The following is a 20735-nucleotide window of genomic DNA, read 5'->3' on the forward strand; positions in this document are numbered from 1 at the left end:
TCTTTTTACTCAGTCGGGTAAACATACTCACAGAGGGTGATAGTCTTGTTTGATAACATAGTAAAGAACGTAGCCGGTGCCGTTTATTTGCTGCCCTAAGTGTGCTGCCCTCATGGTGGCATCCCCTGATAAAGCGAGTAACGACACACGATGGATTCTAGTATGTCGAACATCTTGTACGGCTAAAAAATGAACACAATACAAACACAACAGACTCCGCACACTGCGTATTTTTCACCTATTTATATTTATTTATCTATTTAAAGTATATTCCGAAAGACCTTCACGGATGAAAATGATACATATGCAATATGTATTAAGGCCGGACGAAATAGTATTCACGGTGACAAAAAATTCCCCCGCATTTCCCCGAGGGGGAGAATGTGAAAGTGCGAATGCACGGTTGTCGGCCCGCTTGCGGCGCTTGCGCTCGGCCCCCGCAGCCCACCGCCTCGCCGCCTTCTCTTCCATCTCTTCCATCGGGTTTGTAGTATCACGTGTACACCACGCAGTTATCAAGCCGCTATAACGCCGCTGAGTCGCCAACGCACGCCGCTGACGACGTAGTTTGAATGCGTTAAAGATATAAGGCGCGTCACTAACACTGATATCAGCGTCGCGTCCGTGGCTTGGTCGGTAGAGCGTCGCGCTGCGGCCGCAAAGTCCTCGGATCAAAACCTGGCACCGGATGCTGTTTCTTTTTTAAATATAGAGGAGCACTGCGGACGCCGCCGCCGCCGCCGCCGCCGCCGGTGGATGGTTTGGGGTCGCTTATAAAGTGCATTCGCACTTAAAAGCACACGAAAAGGAGATTGCGTAGGATATTGTCGCGAAGACAAGGACGATGCAGTTGTCTTGAATGAGAAACACGTTTATTGGAGCGAACTTGTGCTTCCCTAACAACTCAAAAGAGTACAGAGGCGGCGAAGCAGCGGTCAACAAAGTGACTTGCACAGGCGAGTGTCGTCGAATGGAATGCCCCGGCGTCCGCACTGCAGGCTTTTTATCTTTTGGCGCGCGTGGTTCTCGAAACGTCTATTCGCATCGAGAACATAGTAGATCCAAGAATATTATTCTGGGCTGTTCACGTTAGATGGGAATGCTCTCCCTATCACAACAGATAACACATGCGGCACAGAAAGAAAGAATGGAACACGCGCTTCCCTTGGCGCAGAGATAACACAGACCGGCGCAGCCGGGCGGTAAAAGCAAAACACAAATAAACAAACCCAATGTATGGTTCGCGGCAATATTCTACGCAAAATCAAATTTGTGGGAACTACTCAAGAATAGTACATCTTCCTTCACCCAATTGCGAGGAGGGTGGGAAACGGCACTGTTTATAGACTTGGTCGGGGTTTTCTGCCATTTCATCTTACGAAAAACGAGAGGTACGCTCACAGGAAGAAGTGAAAATACCATTTTCTACCCGAGCTTTTATGTCACTTCTTTAAGACGCTGCTTTTACGTCAAAAACTATTCCTAGTTGTTTTATAAAGTTTGGCCAAAGTAATCCGGCATCAATTTTATTCAGAAAAGTTGCAAATTTTTGTTTATCTGCTGGTGTTTGTTGTCCATTCTGTCCAAGCCTACCAGTTAGCTGAGCGATTTAATACGCCGGTATAACGTCACCAACAGTAGTAATCCTGACAAAAATTTATCTAGATAGAATTTCTTGAAGCGAACTTCCAAAGAATGCACGTAAGAGGCGCTACGTACTTTTCCCACAAGAAGAAAAAGCTCTCCAGCCTGAATACCGAGGTTGTCAAATTTAACCCACCCAGTTACCCAGGCTACTGGCACAGGAATAGGACGCATTTTAATAGCTGTTTCCGTAAGTGCAAGTACACACTTTGCCATAACCACAAACGCTGCCGTAGCAATCGCTTTTTTTGTAAACCATCGCAATCCCCTGCTTCTCTGGGACTCAGCTGACCTATCATCTTCATCGATCAGTTGCCACTCACGAGTGGGAAAAGGTGACATATTACGGACTGCGGAGTCGAAAAGCGCTGAGAGTCTGTGTCAGGGAATGACAATACAATCAATGTGGTACCATGAACCCTTGCCCACGGAGGTTTCAAGCAATCGCCGTTGACTAATTCGTGCGCGTTAGTGTGTTTTTTTGTTTGTTGTAACACGTCACCTACCTCGGTCACTACAAGGTTAATAATGAATACTTCCACACCTATCTTTCTAAGTAGCTGCTGGACGTATTTTACAAACGTGCCTCGGCAGAGTGTGAGCAAATTTTTTTATTTTTTCGGATTCCAGGCCGTCGAAGGCTTTCCTAGCTCTGTCGCCATCTCGGATTGGGATAACGATACCGTCTTTGAATGCTTGAAGGCTTTCCGAACGGAAATGAACAGCGAGGCACGTACCGCTACCATGGTATGGGAATTACCACCGACTGAAGACTCTCCTGGGTAAGCATCCTTCCAAGTATACTGGTCATTTCCCAGCTACTAGGAAATATGACTGCATACGGGTTTAAATTCGGGATAAGATTTCGCAGTGAGAGAACACAAATATTATCACGCCAAATGTGCGCTTTCGTACAATTCTTTAGAGCCTTCACAACCACGGTTTTCATTATTTGCACTTGCAAAAAGAGATAGCTGGCGCTCTTTCGTGACTTCTATCAACTCATACACAGATGCAGGCAAAGTATGGAACAGAATTAAAAAGTTTAATGGACGGAAAACACACACCCTACCTTTGGTCAACAGTACAGGCGATACCCTAGAGGACCAGGCAAACACGCTTGCGAAATACTTTTCATATGTATCGAGTTCTGCTCATTACACGAATGCTTTCTTACGACACAAAACATCTATGGAGAAGAAACCGATTCGTGATAACAAAAGATCTGACGAACCATACAACACGGAATTTTCCATAACAGAGCTTTTGGTCGCCTTGGGAACATGTAAGGCTTCAGCGCCTGGGGCAGATAGTATATCATACACAATGATACAACATCTGCACCCAGAAACTCTCCGAACACTCTTGCACTTGTTCAACAAAATATGGGCGGCGGGATACTTTCCGAGAGCTTGGAGAGAAGCAGTTGTAGTTGCCGTATTAAAACAGGGGAAAGATGCCTCACTACCTGCCAGTTACCGACCAATAGCTCTGACAAGTTGCTTAGGAAAGGTTTTTGAAAAAATGGTAAATAAGAGGCTAATCCATTTTCTTGAATATAACGGCATCCTGGACAGTTGTCAGGCTGGTTTCCGATCAGGTCGAAGCACAACTGACCAGCTAGTTGCCTTTGAGTCGTATGTCAAAGATGCTTTTATCCACAAACAGCACTGTCTTTCTGTTTTCTTTGACTTAGAAAAAGCATACGATACAACTTGGCGTCACGGCATACTGCTTGATCTCAAGGCATTCGGTGTGTCTGGACATATGCTAAACACTATTGAAAGTTATTTGTCGGAGCGGACATTTAGGGTAAGAGTAGGGACAGTGGTATCAAGAACATACATACAAGAAAATGGGGTTCCCCAGGGTGGAGTATTAAGCTGTACTCTGTTTATAATTAAAATGAATTCACTTGGGAAATCGTTGCCACCCTCAATCTCCTACTCAATGTATGTTGACGACGTCCAAATAAGCTTTAGGTCATGCAATCAGTCCATATGTGAAAGGCAGATACAGTTAGGTGTGAACAGGCTTGCAAAATGGACGGAAGAAAATGGTTTTCAATTGAATCCTCACAAAAGTACATGTGTGTTATTCACAAGACAGCGTGGAATTCGTCGAGAACCCGATGTCACACTGAACGGAGAACGGATTGCTGTCAAGAAAGAACACAAGTTTTTAGGTGTTGTACTTGACGGAAAACTAACGTACGTACAGCACTTAAAGAAACTCAAACAAAAATGCCTAAAAACCATTAACATTTTAAAAGTGTTGTCACATCAGTCTTATGGTGCTGATAAAGACTGCCTTCTACGTCTCTTTGTGAGTTTAGTTAGGTCACGTATAGACTATGGAAGTGTAACATACGGGTCCGCGTCTAAAACTGCCTTAAAAATGTTAGACCCAGTACTACATTTGGGCCTTCGCCTTGCCTCTGGAGCCTTCAGGACAAGTCCAATCCAGAGTCTTTATGTAGAATGCGACCACTGGTGCCTAGAGCACCAGCGTGCTTATACAGCACTCCTCTATGCTATTAGGACAATGTCTATGACGAATCACCCATGCAATTCTATTGTGAATGACATCTCATCCGCCCATTTGTATTTAGCGCGCCCGTCGATCCCTGCCCCTGTAGCCTTGCGTGTCAAAGGCCTTGCAGAGGAGATAGGGGTGTCTTTAGATGATGGCATAAAAACCTGTATCGCCGATATAGTCCCACCTTGGGACATGTCAACTATTCATTGTGACACATCCTTTAAACAAATTGACAAGCGTCGTGCACCCCGCGAATTGATTTTACAGCATTTCTTAAATTTACAACACAGATATCCATGCGCCTCTTTTTACACAGATGCTTCCAAGTCTTCTTCTTCTGTGTCTTGTGCTGCACATGGCCCGGACTTTGCCAGCACAAGGACATTGAACAGAAATTGTAGCATCTTTACAGCAGAAGCCTATGGTATTCTAATCACAGTGGAACACATTACACAGAACAAAATACAACAATCAGTCATCTACACAGACTCCCTAAGCGTAGTAACTGCATTGGATTCCTTTAAGCCCACAAAAAACGTTATTCTAAACCGCCTTTTTAAAGCTCTTATAACTGCCTATAAGTCAAAGCTAAAAATACTTGTTTGCTGGATCCCTGGACACAGTGGCATTCTGGGCAATGAAATTGCTGACCAGAACGCCACTTTGGCGGCCCTACGTAGTGGTGTTGATGTAGCGCAGGTCCCTCACCTCGATCTGAAACCAGTAATCCGGAGGGGAATCCGTAAATGCTGGCAGCACATGTGGGACACACACACAGACAACAAGCTCCACTCAGTAAAACCATACCTAGGAAGATACACAACAGAAAAACAAAACAGATTCATTGAAGTATCCATTTGCAGACTGCGAATAGGCCACACTTACGCTACACACGCATATCTTTTGAATGGAACACTCCCACCTGCTTGTAACAAGTGTGGGGAACGGCTCACCGTCCTCCATGTATTAATTGAGTGCACATTCTGCAATGAAGCCAGAAAACGGCATTTCCCGAAAATATATACCTACAACATTCCACTACATCCTTCACTGTTTTTAGGAGATGAACCTATGTTTACAAACAAAAGTCTTTTAAGTTATCTTGCAGACATCAAGTTTTTAAAACTCATCTCGTACAGTGCGTGACCTCAGAGCCTACGAGCAGTGAGTGAGGCCCTCATGCTCCCTTTGTCCGCACGGGAGGCCCACTCTCGTCGCATGCTCTTTGGCTCGAGGTGCATCACGTTGCACCCATAATCCATTTCAGCCACCATTATGAACATCTTCATGCTTTAGTGGACGGGCCCTCTACACCCATATATACAGTATTTTAAGATGTATCATACTCATTTCATACATATTTTAAGCACAAACATGACTATTGAAAGACCACATAACATAGTTCTGGCGCTCTTTGGTCTTAGAAACCCTTGCGCCAATAAACCACAAACATACATACATACATACATTATTTGCACTGCGGAGTTTAGCTATCGCAAGATATGAAAGGCATCTGGAGCGCCTAGTTCTCATCCCATACGGGCTCAGATGACGAGGAGGCCGCAGACGAAAAATACGGGCCATCCCGACTCACGTGCAACCGGGAGAGGGGCAAAGGATGCAGAGTATAAGTGTATTCAAAGATTGTAAGCCTGTCTCTTCCCACTCTACGCGCGCTGATTGGGCTACGGAGAACCGCTGGCGTCAGGAAGAGTCGCGCGCTTGCTGAGGTGGTGGCGCCCTCTCTTGCGTTGAGCCGGATTTAAGCACTTATATGAGAAACAGAATGGCCGTAAGTTGTCTTCGTGTCACGCGCCGCAGCACAAGGCGTGGGCAAACGTGTGTTCTTTAACTACACGTTTTCGAAAAGCCCGTGGAGATAAAACGTTCTAGCGTTAGGCATCGGAAAACGAGTGTCCCGGTATTTTGGTACCGTGATTACATGAGACAACCGGAGACGCCGACAGCCCAAACCTTTAATGCGTTTTGACCCTAAAAAAAAAGGGTACAAGGGACAAACAGAAGTGACAAATGTAGGTGGAGTGCGGTCCAGGGTGAAGGGGAACAGGCGAACGCGTGGCCGCCGCGCTCCGGGAACCGCCGGCGCCGAGAAGAGGAGAGAATCGCATGCGGCCGGCACATGCGCACTGCCTGCATGAGGCGGAATAAGCCACCCAGTCGTCTGCTACGGCGCTCCCAGGTGCCCCTGGGCATCCTTCGATGGCGAAATTCTTCAGCTATCGCAAGCTCAGCGGTACGACGGAGCACCGTAGTCGACGACAGGGCGGCTTCTACCGCCTCAGGCGGGCATTGCACATGTGCAGGGTCTATCCGATTCTCGCCATTTCGCGGGGCCTGCGCTTCCCGGAGTGCGGCGTTCATGCTCTCGTAGGTCCCCATTAAGAATAGGTAGCACAGTAGAGCAGGAGAAACAAAATCTTGTGCTACCCATAGAATAATGCAAAAAGAACAACATTGCCATACTCGGAGTACGGTGCGGTAAGATATTACTTAACAATGCAATGTACCTAAATTAAACAAATCAACGCAGAAATTTGGGCCAGTTGGTTATACGACTTCGACATGGTAAAAAGCGCACTAGACGGAGACAGATAAAAATAGTGACACGGAACGAGCGCTTAGCGCTCGTCCCGTGTCACTGTTTTTTTTACTGTCTCCGTCTAGTGCGCTTTTTACCATGTAAAAATCAGTTTTATTTTACTGCAAAAAAGGTTTGACGTTAAAGCAGACAACCCGGAGAAAGTCGACGGGATGCGTAGTACTCTCACCAGAATTTCTTGACGGGGCAAGGAACTGAACACACAGGACGCCTCTCATGCATATCTTGTGCCCCGAGACGGAAATGAGTGTTTGCATTCGAAGGACGAAAACGACATAACAAAGTTTCTACGACAAGCACGCCAAGCGCGACTACAAGAGGAGTCAGGCGAGGTTGCTTACCGCGATAGAGCTTTAAAGGGACCCTGCAACACTTGCCATCGACTACTAGTAATGTATTTTGGGATAAAGTCTATTGTCCCAGAAATCTCCTCCCGCAAGAATTAGGAAAATCCGTTCACAATTAACGAAACTACGCGCGATGAGAAATCGCGCATAATCGTTCCCTCTCAACTCGACCGCGGACAGCGCGACGAAAGCTGCGCGCTCTCTCCCGGAGAGGGGGGCGGCTCGCGGCGTTTTCTTCGGCGGCCTTCGATATATCACATGCCGGGTAGTTTTCTCCTTTTCTCCGCAACGCGGAGGGGCCTATTTCCGGTATGGTGCCACAAAAAAGCAAGCATGGGTGCCTGCTCGCAAGTGCGCGCTCGGTCTGGTAGGGCGTTTTTGAAGCAATAAACGTTTGTAGTCGAGTGGTCCCGCTTAAAGGGAAGTGTCGAGCTCATCACTCAAACTCCGCGCGCACTCAAAACACAAAAGAAACGGCAAAACTGTGCCTACGAATTCAGGCATAGAAGAGGTTCGTACACAGCGATGACGACGACGGAAATGGGAGAATCTAGCCGCGAAGTTGACCAGTGACAGCCGATCGGGCAGCCATGGCCTATGTGACGTCCCTTAGGCCATGCATAATGAGGACAACTGAAGAGAGAGCGGTTGGTTTTTCCTCGTCTTTCACATCGATTTGCGCGCTCACCGCTTCACGTGCACGTGTAATATTTGGCTCAGGTATTCGTGGCAGTGTAATCTAAACGCCGCGCAGGTTTACTTGCACTGCTCAAAGAGTGTTGCAGGGTCCCTTTAATACTGCAACAGTGAAAGAGCATGAAAGAGAAGTATGTTTTTTGTCTGTCCCGAACTATTACCTCGAAAATAGCTACGACTTACAAGAAATGCTCTGACAGAAAAAGTACTATGTGACGTTCGTGTATTTCTGAGCTTGGGTTAACTTGAATTTTGTAAATTCAGCCAATGAAGGCTCACAAGATTGAAGACCTTTTACAAATGTATGGTCGTCAGGACTACCACTCTAAGGTCATAGAGCAAAATTAGGGAAGCTGATGGTAGGCAGGTTGAAGATACGTTGCCCCAACGCTGTTGTACAGGTTCACCAAGCGGCTGGGGCCGCCATTCCGCGTGTGTGCAGAACTTAAGCCTTAATTGCATTTGCGTTGAGGACGCGTGTTTTTTTATAAGTGCGTTCAAGAACTGTCCATACGTTTTAACTGCAGAGCACTTTAGGCACTCGCCTTGTCGCCCAGCTCGCTCGCTGGAACCAAGCATATCGCCACGGCGTTAAGGTGTAGCCTGTCACGGTCCCTTCGCCACGGCGTAACCCAGAGGCTTTGAAAGCCAAGCGACTATGCCAGGATATACGTAGCGTGAGCTAAGGTACAGCTGGGCATTCTTAGCTTTCCTGGTTGTCTAGGATTAGCTGACTATCATGCTTACTGCTGCTTATCATCCAATCCAAATTCAATCCAAATCCAATCCAAATCAAATTCAAACCCAATGCAAATCCAATCCAAATCTAATCCAAATTGAATCCAATCCAATCCAAGAGATGCCAATCCAATTCCATCCAATCCAATGCGATCCAGCACTTCGCTGGCGCAGTTTCAGGCTGGGGGCGCGCTAGCACTGCGAAGGCATGAAATGTGTATTGTATGGGGTGGTAGCAGTAAGCGGATAACAGCGTACAGCTCATTATGGCGAATAACTGCTGTGCACTTCCAACACCTTTCATATTGAGTGGAACGGCTTTAAGTTTTTGCTAGGGACATAGTGTTCGTCTCGTAGTCAGCGAGACTTCCCGTGATAACGGCTGAAGCGACGGCTGGACCTCTTTTAATTGCAGAGCACTTCAGGAACTCGCCGCCTCATGCGAGCTCGCTCGCTGGAACTAAGCATATCGCCATGGCGTTACGGTGTAGCCTGTCACGGTCCCTTCGGCGCGGCGTAACTCAGAGGCTTCGAAAGTAAAGTGGCTATGCCAGGATATACGTAGCGTGAGCTAAGGTTCAGCTGGTTATTCTTAGCTTTCCTGGTTGTCGAGGATTAGCTGATTATCATGCTTACTGCTGCTTATCATTGAACCAAAATCCAATACAAATCCAATCCAATCTAATCCAATCCAAAACCAATCCAATCCAATCCAATCCAATCCAATACAAATCCAATTCAATCCAATCTAATGCAAATCCAATTCAATCCAATCTAATGCAATCCAATCCGATCCTCGCGCTTAGGCAGCACGTCTCTCCAGGAGCTACTCGAAACTGGTCAACCTCAGCCAGTGTAGACAATCCAATCAAATCTAGTCCCAGTCAAGCCAACTAAACGTACGAAAATTGCCAAAAGCAACATACACACAAGGTACAAGAATAACACAAGGGAAACACTGACGAATCCCTGATCGGCACTTCCGACCGCTTTCACGTTAAGTGGAACTGCTTTAATCTTTTTTCGATCAACATTGTGGATTACGACCATTCCTTAGCCAAGTTTGCATACTTCATGCGTATTTCCATTTATTTTGGATACAGCAGAAAAGCATCAATCACCTTCTGCACGTGTAAAATGCGCTCACAAGCTGCCTGTGCCTGCCCGCACGGCTAGCGAGCCGCCTGAACCGCCGCAGGCTACTGGCTGTACTGGCTTTCGCTGCTTGTTGTCGCTGCGCGCCAGAATAAACTCATAGCAAAGTAAAGTTATACTAACAAAAACGTCTATCGTAATGTAATGAAAATGTGTACCAAGGACTGTAATAAGCGTTCATTGCGAAACGACCGTCAAATTACTACTGGCACGTTAAGCCGAGTCCTCCCCCCTGGCTGGCTACGGGAAACCTGTCGAGGGACTTTGCACTTACCATGCCGTGGCCTCCGCGATTTGCTGCCGGCGGTGCGCCGCCGGTAGCCGATCGCGGAGGCCACGGTCCATGCATACGCGATGCGGCGAGCGCTGGCAGGGTGGCGCTGGCTGTGCTAAACGAATAAATCTGGGCGTGGCCGGTATCTTGTCACCGCTCCCCAGAATACTAATGGCGAAAGCACAGCTACGCATTCGATTGACTGATTACGGTTTAACGCACCGACGCAACGCAGGGGATGAGGCCCGCCGTAGTGGAGGGCGCCGGATTAATTCTGACCACCTGGGAATCTTTAACGTGCACCGAAATCTGGTACACACGGGCGTTTTTGCTTTCTCCTCCATTAGAAAAGTGGCCGCCGCGGACGGAAATCCGCGTGAGGAGTTGAGCTGCTTCAGCTGCACTTAAATGTGTTATCGATGTGTGGTGAAGTTTAGAAGCATCTGTAAATGGGTTCCACTTTGTTCTGCTTCATTCAATTGATGGGAAACAAAGCTATGTGGGCCTTTAGCAACATATGTTAATATGATAGGAAAGTGGTCCCTACCATACGGGTTTGTGGCCACGTTCCACTGAAGACAAAGAAGGAGAACTGCAGATCCAATCGCTATATCGACATGTGAGTAAGTGTTGTGTGCTATACTATGATAATTAGGCTGTTTAGTTTTAAATAGACAAGCTCCCGATGATGTTAAAAACTTCTTAATAAGGCGACCTTGGGCATCCGTCCGGGAGGAGCCTGAAAGCGCATTATCGGCCCTGAGTTCACCAACAAGAATAAATGATTCGGGAAGTGCACACAGATGTACCAATTCTCATTTGAATATTTTTTTTCAGACAATTGCTCCCATTGCATTTATCAGTTGGAGATGAACCTGATGTGCTCAGCTTTACAGTAGACGAAGGTAAGTCAAGGTTGAAGCTGGGATAGTTAGTACTCGAGCGTGTTGGTAAGAAAATGAAGCACTTCGTGAGCTATTTGTTGTTTTCTAGGATTTTCTAGAACCGTTGGTCATAGCGCACGTGCTGTATTTGCAGTTTCGTGCTTGGGCTGCAGTTTAAAATGGGCGACCTTTGGCGACAACCGCAAGAAAGTTCATGCTTAGTTTGGGTGGGGCGAACAATTTTTTGATATTTTTCTGCTGCTCTTCTTGGTGAAGAACACCGACCAAAGTAAATTTCCTGATATATAGATTTGTAGCCGCAATTACCCAAGTCGAATTCAATGCATTTCTGATGCCAGTTCTTATCGTTTGCTTTATGTCAACATCATGAACGCAAACAGTTACTTCGGACAAAGGTCGAAAACTGGGCTAGTTGGTATACATTCATGATTACCCAGCGCAAACTAAACGAGACGAGAGAGGCGTACACAACACGACCGCTACTAACAAGTGACTTTTTATTGAAAACAAGGAAAATGTAGAAAGAGTTGAGCCTGCGCACTACCCACAGCTGTGACATAGACCACGCGGCAAACACACTCTCCACAACAAAGGTAGCTGAAGCTCAAGTACTGTTGAGATAAGCAACTTCAATATCCAGCAGTGACACTGAGGGTGAGCTAAGAGTGGTATGTGCGGGGCGGCTTTTTTCATATCCAGTTTGATTATTTCATGGGCTACCAGGGTGACTCTTTTGGTTTCATCTACAGGGAGTGAGTTGGTTGCCATAGAAGCTGCGTTGCGCCAACTGTCATCGTTTGAAAAGCAAAAAGTCGCAATATTCGGCGATTCAAAGTCAGCCTTTCACATGTTGCAGCGGAATATACCCGTTGAAAAAAGACCCGTCAGCGATCCTTAGTTCTACTAAAGCTGCTCAAGCATGAAGGCTTCACTGTGCAATTCCAGTGGATCCCGTCGCAAGTCGGTGTAGCGGTAAACGAACATGCTCACAGCTTAGCCAAGGACGTCTTACCATCTACAAGGACGGTGCGAACGCGGTGCGATCTCCAACGCATACAGAAGCAGACTGTTCGTTTGCACTTGAGGCAGCTGTGGCGACCAGTACATCAACCAGTCGTGACGAAAGGCCTGAAGAGAGCCAAAGCCTGCCTGATCCACCGACTAAGAACAGACTCAGAGCGTACACCTCAGAGCTACATAAAACCAACATTCTTTCATCCCCTTTGTGCCCCTCGTGCAGCGTGACTGGTGACATTGATCACTTCATTATGAACTACTCCAAAACCAACCCTGAGCGGACGAACGTTTATCGGGATCTCTGGAAGTTAGGAGTGCCCCATGCTACATCGGAGGACATTATTTTTCTTAGGAACCACTGGATTGTGTGGGGAGAGGTATCTCATCTCCTACTCGGATTCTTGCAGTCCACAGGACTAAGTGAGCTTTGGTGACATTGTGTGTCACTTTACGATTAAGTGAAGTGTGATGACTTTGAGAGTCTCTGATATTGCATTCGGGACGACTAGGCGGAGCAATTGGCGGCAGCTATGCAAGGCTCAGTCCGCCTCATTCAGCAATACTTACTACTACTACTACTACTACTAATGCACGTGTCAGAATTCTTTGTTGGTGCGGAGCATCTTATGGTCGGGGCTATTCCCTCCCTCCGCCATGCGGCGTCCACACCCTACTGCGCATGCCTGGCCAGGCACCGCTGATGATGATTGTGGCAGGATGCCGCTACGGATTGGCCAACCACAGAATCCATCACGAGATAGCTTCGCGTTCAACCACCGTCGTCATCTTCCCGTAGGGGAACCCTGAGTACCACACCCCCACTGCGCATGCCTGTCCAGGCACCGATGATGGTGATTGTGGTAGGATGCCCCTAGGGATTGGCCAACGAAAGAATTCATCACGAGATAGCTTCGCGTTCAACCATTGTCGTCATCTTCCCGTAGGGAAACCCTGAGTAGTATGCGAGGCATTCCTCCTCTCCTCTCTGACACTCCTCTCATCTCCGGCATTCCTCCTCTCCTCTCCGAAGCTCCTCTTCTCTGCGGGATTGCGCAACGAATGGCAACACCTGCGGTAGCCGCCGCATACTCTGCTGGGGGCGCCACTGTAGCTCCACGGTATGAATGACTCATTCCGCTCCCATCATTCTCCTCCCGCAACGCCGCGATGAGTCAGCGTCAACGCAGTGTCAGCGCCGCGGCCGGCAAGGGTGACAGGCCGATCCCGAAATTCGGGTTCGCGAAGCCGAAAAGAAACGACAATGCCGCCAAGAAGTTGCTACTGATGAAACGAGGCCTCGCAGAGCTGAACTAATGGGAACTTGAGTCGACCACATGGCTGCTTCGCATGGTACTCACGGTTCCCCTACGGGAAGATGGTGTAATTTTTTATCAAGAAGGCTCCCGATATTTCCCTCGTGCGCATGTCATTGTGTGCAAACAGAACACTTTTAAGGTTAAACTTGGGTTAACAACCATGCTTAGAGCAATGTGCCGATAGGTGGGACGTGGGTGTGCCCTTCAACGTGTTGGGGTGTTCCCGCAGGCGCTCATTAATGCACCGCCCCGTCTGTCCAATATATATCTTATCACACGACGAGGCTATGCAGTACACAACATTGGTTTTGCATTCAACAAACTGTGACTGGTGTTTTACACGACAGCCGTTTTTGTGCGAAGACCCTCTTTTGTTGCTATTGTCTAAGCTCCTGTCGATCGCGGGACAAAGCTTTGCTGACTTATTACTTGTAAAAAAACCACGTCCACGTTGAGCCTGCAACCAACCTTTTTTGAAAGCTTTGCCCCGCGATCGACAGGAAGTTAGAAAATTGCAACAAAAGAGGGTGTTCGCACAAAAAGTGTGGTGTAAAACACCAGTAACAGTTTGTTGAATGCAAAACCAACGTTGTGTACTGCATACCCTTGTCGTTTGATAAGATATATATTGGACACACGGGGTGGTGCATTAACGAGCACCTGCGGGAGTACCGCAAGGCTTTGAAGGGCATACCAACGTCCCACCTTTCGGCGCATTGCTGTAAGCATGGTTGTTACCCCAAGTTTAACCATACAAGTGTTCTGTTCGACACAATGACACGCGCACGAGGGAATTTTCTAAAGCCTTCTTGATAAATAAGAATTTTGACACGTGCATTAGCTCACTATCAGTGTCACTGCTGAATATTGAAGTTGCTTATCATAACAGCCCTTATGCTTCAGCTATCTTTGTTGTGGAGAGTGTGTTTGCCGCATGGTGTACGTAACGGCTATGGTTAGTGCGCAGGCTCAACTCTTTACATGTTTTCCTTCTTTTCAAAAAAACCTGAGTTGTTAATAGCGCTCGTGTTGTGTACTCCTATCTCGTCCCGTTTAGTTTGCGCTGGTTAATCATGAATTTATTTTAGTGTTCGCGGGTTTTGGAAACAGAGGCAGCGCATATTGTTGCGGAAAAAATATATTATGGCCATTTATAAAGGTATTTTGTTTTGGGACACCTTGTTGAACGCTTCGCGCTAGAAACTTTCCACAGGGATGCTAAGCCTGTTACTGTAGAAGCAGTGAATATATTTCTTGTTCTATCACAATGTTTTTCCATGTTGGTCAAATCTGACAACTGTTTATGGTTATAGAAGAGGGTAATGCAGGGCTGAAATAATGTGTTTCTGAAACACTTGAAATTCATCAATTATACTATATCATAGGCAGGAAAACATTGTGAAGTGTTCCTAAACTGGGCCGATTACCCTCCTTGACTAATGCAAAACACCCTTAAATTTATAATGAGGCCTCAATGTATCTCAATTGTGCGTCCCCTATTTGGGCAATGAACGGAGGTCTTTTATTGATGGTACCCGAAGCAGTATCCAGTGTTTTAGGTGTTCGAGGCGCATAATTATGTAAAAAAAAGTTTATCGTTTCACTTCCCTTGCTGCCTGAAATTGTTATTAGAAAACCGCGCAGTCAAAAAAGTTTCTAGAGCATACTAGCCTCATTTTCTGTTAAAAGCTTACCTGCCTTAAGCTGCATAAATCTTGGATAAATTAACTGCAACAAAACCATGAACATCCATTTATGCTATGACTTTACTCTGTTGCACATTCAGATACCACACCGATGGAGGCCCGTATCTACTACACGGACTACAGTCAATGCGTTGTCATGGACATCGAGTACCCCAATCACCGTAAGAAAATGCTTGCAGCACTGAACAGTTCCGAGCCATAAAGTAATTTGTACAACAGGGCAGTTTTCTTCGTTTTTGCCGAAAATTTCAAAATGCCGCACGGAGGTTTAAACAAAATAAAATACCGCAATTTTCTTCCTGTTCGCTAAGTGCTCGGTGAAAGATCGAAAGGTGTTTTTTCAATAATGCCGATACGCAAATTCTGCCCTTGGCAATAGTCGCTCATCGTTACGTTCTATATTCTTGCAGGGAATCTGGTTGCAGGGACGCTGGTTTCAGATTTGGATAGTGCGTTTCCAAGAGTCTTGATAAAATTTGTAGACGCAGAGATTCTAAGTCATAAACACACATAACAACCATGAATACCAACATATCGATCACATCTGTAGTCGCCAAAGCAACAGCAAGAAACTTCTAAGTAGGGGCTAATCTCTACCGCGGTGGAAATTTTAAAAAATCAGCAGAATAAAGTATGTTTTAGCTAACCGCTTTAAGTGTTCGTTTCTTAAAGCACTCTGTTGCTGCGAAAACAACCTAAAAGTAATAAGCTCATTACTGCTAACGAACGTAAGTTTGCGTGAAGAAAAAAGGAGAAGGCACACGCAGGTATTCGGTCGATGCCATAAGAAACATGGAAGCACGCTTACCTGTGCATAAAACGAGAAAGTGTAAACAGAAACGTTCGTTCATGTAAACGAGATGCCGCAATCTCCATGCTCTAATCATGATCTCATCACTGAATCACGATCACAGTGGCGACCGATATTACACGACATGCCCTTTATTGACACGAGTACACGCCAATTTTCTATCACCCATGATCGTGAGACATCGCTTCCTCAAATATGTTGAATTCTTATGCTAAAATGGCCATAGATGGTGCACTGACGCAGCTTTCGCCATCCATGTTTATGTACCACGAACGAATATTCCTGTTTGTATATCACGGCTTCACGTGTAGTCTTTGTCAAAAAAAATCCGAAAGGCTTAGGTTTGGCCTAAGCCTTTCGGACAGCAACGAATTTGTAGGCGCTGTTGTGATTGCGCGGCACGGCCTCCATTGATTTGCAGAGGAGATTCGGTGGCAACAGGAGCCTGCAAGGGGAGGGGTGCCTGTTGATTGCGGCCGAGCTGCAGCGCAGAATCCTCGGGGTTCTCTGCCGCCTGCTCGTCCTGCGTGCCGAGGCCATGCGTTAATTACGATGGAGCCAGCGGTCAATGATGATGATGGTGCGCGCTTGCGTTTGATGACAAAGTGGCTGCTATAGAGCTCCATCCCTAGCGCGGAGCGCGTCAAGAAAAAACAAGAACATGATTAACTAGCTAGCGAGAGAATCTATATACACGGCAGCACGGACATGACGAAGGCTACATTAGTATATGTACAAGGTGTGTCCGCGATCAAGGTCATTGAACAGTCCATATCAAGGGGAACCTTAGATATTAAAGTGGTTCTAGTCACTTTCGTAAGATCTTCCGGTTACTATCAAAGTTGCCATCTTAAAGGCTTCCAGAGCGCAATGTAGCTTCCGGTGGTCTGTGCTACGAGTGTAGCAGCGGGCGAGCTTTACTACTAATCGGGTGGCCGGATCTCAGTCTACCGCCACTATCCACATCAATGCAGATGAAAGAATGGGCCTGGAAGGGCGGGCATTTTAAGCGCAGCGTTGGTGTAAAGGCAGCACGGCTGCAACGTTGAAGTTGGGGTTGAGAGGGTAGAGTCGGGTGCAGCATGAAAGCTTGACTTAGAAACGGGGTGTCGCTGATGGTGACCGCGGCATTTTCGTGGTATCAAAGTCAGCGCAAACAGAAGGTGGTGAACGCGAACACCACGACAAATCCAGCGTCTTCACCTCGGGCGTTCGCAGTGTCGGAGCAGGCGGCTAACGTGGAATTCTTGCTGCCGTGCAAGCGTAGACGCGCGCCGCCGTCGTCGGCGCTTGCGACGTAGACGGCGGCGTTTGAGCTCGACGGCGGAAATGACTGCTTTTAGGGGGTGGGGGGGTGGCGTCAATTCGGGAGAGGGATTGTTTTCGACCTATTGACCTTGCAGCTGATTATTAGGACGTGCGGGACTTAAGTCTCACGAACTGTGCGTCCCCTCAGCCATGCTGGCTGGGATAGAAATGCACCGGAGGGTCATCTGACCGGGATTTGTCGCATGGCCCAGAGGGTTGTTGGTGACACCGTCCTTACCGCCGGTGTCCTGGTACCGGTACGTCTTATAGAAAGGTGGTAGCTCGTCGGAGGAAAGGCTGTCGCCGTGATTGGTAATGAGTGGCAAAGTGTGCGTCTCGTTGGTGTAACGCGGCGACTGCATTGAAGCTTTTAAACTACTTTTCAGTCATTTAAACTACTGCTGTCTTGTTTGGGGCACGACATCAGCTTCAAATTTAAATCAGTTGTTTCTTTTACAGAAGAAAATAAGTCGTTTAATCTGTAACGCACCATTCGCATGCCCCACAGAACCGTTATTTCGACAACTACATGTTCTAAAAATTCATCACTTATTCCACTGTCGATTAGCTTTAGCATATAGAAAGGATCAAACATCTGGCCAAAACCGTTTATGTAACATAGCCTTCCTAAATCGACGCGTTCAATTGTATAGCACTAGGTCACCAGAATACTGGCAAGTACCTCGCTCACGAACGAATTACGGTATGCAAATGCTTCGCCACACATTGCCTACTCTTCTGAACAACCTTGCTGCCAAGCAGGTTGATATCACATCTTTATCTAGCTTACACGATTGCTTTATTTCCTAGAATGGTCTGAGCGCTGTGAATCTTGCCCTCTACATTTTTCTTATCTCGTTTTCGGCTTTTTCTTCCTGTGCCTTGTAGTTCTGCCATTGCCAATTAGTATTGCCAGTACGTTGCTTTGAATATTTTTACTTGCTCTACCATTCACTACAGTGATGTCGGTGACTGTATTGCCGTTGTGTCTGTCGCGTTTTTTTTTCTTTTTTTTTTTGTGGATGACCTGCAGTTTGAAGGTATTCTCGTATCTTTATTTTTTACCCCGTGCATGATACCGGTTGCTGTCTCTATGCCTTTCAATTTTGCAATGTTTCTTTTTTTTAATTCTTTTTTTTATTATTATTCTTCTTATTCTTTTTTTTCTCCTCTTCTATATGTATGAGTATTGTGTTAGCCCACTGCCCTGCTGCTGAAAGGGTTTTTGGGCCCGTCAAGTTGCAATTGAGCAACTTTTTCCCGATTTCCCTTGATAAAGATTTGTATGTGCTTTACTGGAAATAAACTTTCAAACTTTCAAAGCTGAAGAGGACGCATCAGCTACATCATTAATTATCGAAATGCAGGGCGAAGCTCTGTCTTGGGCTGGTGTCTCCAGGTGTTCGGATGAACATGGCGTGGTGATTCCAGAAATTTCGTTTGAGTCCATAGGAGCCGCTTGTTTGAATTATGGTAAACGCGGTTGCTTCAGGGGCCAGCCCGGTGTTTGAGTGCAGAGGGGAGGCGGTGAATACACAGTGGGCAACAGACTGCTGGGCTGTAATGCGTAGTCGCTCATCAGTTTTTGTTGGGCTGGGGTCCGCGGTTCATAGGGTGGCCGGAGTAGTAGTGGAGCAGGGACGGGCCAGCCCCTGCGATGCTAGCAGGCTGGCGCGAGGCAGGGCGACCTCATCAGCAGTGTTGCGAGGCTTGGCGGGTGGCGCGGGTGGTGTTAGACAGCGACCATAGTGCACGAGGAGTACAGGCCTGAGCTCGTCCTAGGGGTAGGCTTTGGGCTACGAAAGGGTGGAGTCTAAGCCTGATGGTAGGAGCTGGTATATTAGCTTGTAACAATCCTGCTGTGATCTGACGCCGTAACGCTAAAAAACCACTCCATCTGGCAAAGCCATACCTCTGGGTTGTTGGGGTAGAACGCCGGGCAAGGGGACAAGGCAGCTGTCATAAGTGCGGCGTTGGAAGCACTTGGAATCAAGTGGGAAAGCGCTGTCTGCTTGGAGTGGCCGAAGGCGGTGGTTGACGTTTAACGAAGCCGGGTGCTGCTAGAACGTCTCTTCGCTCTTGGGTTGGAGAGTCGTCGTCAAGGCGCGAGGGAGGCTGCAAGCCGGTCAGCGCTGTTCCTATTCCATCTTGCCGTACGGCGTGTGAGGGCGCCGTGGAAGGGGGCGATAAATTGTCATTTTGCCGGGAAGGACTCGGGCCGACACGCGTCATCACGTAGGCCTGCAGTGTGTCGTAGGGCCGCTTATCGTGTTTCAGGAGCTGATAGCGTAGGTCACGAAGCAGTGCAGCGTCGATGAGGTAGCGCTCACTCTGTGAGTCGATGCCACGAATGACAAAGTGCGCTTCCATTGTTAGGAACCAGTGTCGTGGGTAGCGTCTCTCGAAGACTGGGAAGGGCACTAGTGAAAAATTGAAGCGGGACTCAATGCTGCCGTCGTAGGCGCTGATGTGCTTGCACGACAGGGCCTACATTTATTTGCAGAGGAAATTCGGTGGAAACAGGAGCCCGCTCACGGAGAATATGATGTGAAGGACAATGATTGAATTGGAACTTCGACGTACCAATGGGCTGAACCATGGGTCAAATTTTGCTGATGGGTCGGGTTTAGTCCCCTAGGAGGAAATACCCAGTAAGCTTGATGAATTTTTTCGTGCACAATAATATCTAATTTTAAATAAAACAACAAATACGACATAGATGGAACAACCCAACCGTGTTTAAAACCTTTTTTTATGAAGCTGTTTGTAAATTGTAAATGTTTTTCGAGACAATCGGCAACTAGTGCACTTTTATGTTTCTGCTCTACAATGAAAACATTTTCAGACGGAGGATGAAGATCTGGGGGATGAACTATAATCAATAAGTCAATTGTTAATGACGGTGCAGAACGCTTTGCAACGACTAGCTTTTGGCTAGGTAAACTGAAACATTGAGACCAGAGTTTTCAACCATCGCTGAAGAAAAACGGATAAGGTGTCGTCCTAATTGTAATTTCAACCGTCTTTTCTATCAGGCTGCCTTATGTGGACTACGAGAGAATTAAAGGACAACGTGCCCCAGGAATGCATCGACCATTTCGTCGACACTTGTGGAGTAGTGCCTCCTGCGCACAGCCGCGACCTTTGCCCAGATGGGGAAGGCGACTACTAGACTACCAGTCATTGCTTCCGTAACTAGAGCACAGCAAGGCTACCAGCCATCTGAGTCTGTGCGATGACTCTCTGGTAATATGAACAAGCGTTGCTGTGAACAAAATGGCAGTCAAATAAATATTGTTCAGCATAATATTTTGCTCATTCATTGTTATTTCGCCGCTGTTTTGCTTGGCTTTCAATACAATGCCTCGGACAAAAAAGAAATTGAGTTGTATAGGTACAGTCACATACTCAGTTAGTTTACTGTGGTTTTTGAATGGTATAAAGTATTTCGATTGCTCATACATTAGGTTCGCGCGAGAAATATTCTCTTGGGGACATGGAAGGAGAGTCAAAGAAAAGCTGATGTCCGGTGTTCTGTCGGTAGCAGATATCTTCGTTATGATGTAATGCACCTCGTTCATACAATTTCTGAACATACCCTGCCACCAAACAAAACCTTTCACGCATAGAAAAAATTTAAGTAGCAACCAAAGGCGTTCT

General features: G+C 46.9%; 1 protein-coding gene across 1 annotated transcript in view; it reads left to right on the forward strand.

Annotated features, from left to right (window-relative positions):
* Window positions 1-20384, forward strand: part of LOC144152078 (uncharacterized) — a 36984-nt gene extending 16600 nt beyond the window's left edge. Inside the window, exons 2-5 of the mRNA XM_077683287.1 lie at window positions 2275-2426; window positions 10850-10917; window positions 15037-15117; window positions 20111-20384. Of these exons, the coding sequence (XP_077539413.1) occupies window positions 2275-2426; window positions 10850-10917; window positions 15037-15117; window positions 20111-20247 (438 nt within the window). The 3' untranslated portion in view covers window positions 20248-20384. The remainder of the gene's footprint in view (window positions 1-2274; window positions 2427-10849; window positions 10918-15036; window positions 15118-20110) is intronic.
* Window positions 20385-20735: the final 351 nt, after the last annotated feature.

This window comes from Haemaphysalis longicornis, unplaced genomic scaffold (genome assembly GCF_048455015.1).
Source record: "Haemaphysalis longicornis isolate Haplotype H1 unplaced genomic scaffold, Haemaphysalis longicornis Haplotype H1 scaffold_9, whole genome shotgun sequence".
Lineage (NCBI taxonomy): Eukaryota > Metazoa > Arthropoda > Arachnida > Ixodida > Ixodidae > Haemaphysalis > Haemaphysalis longicornis.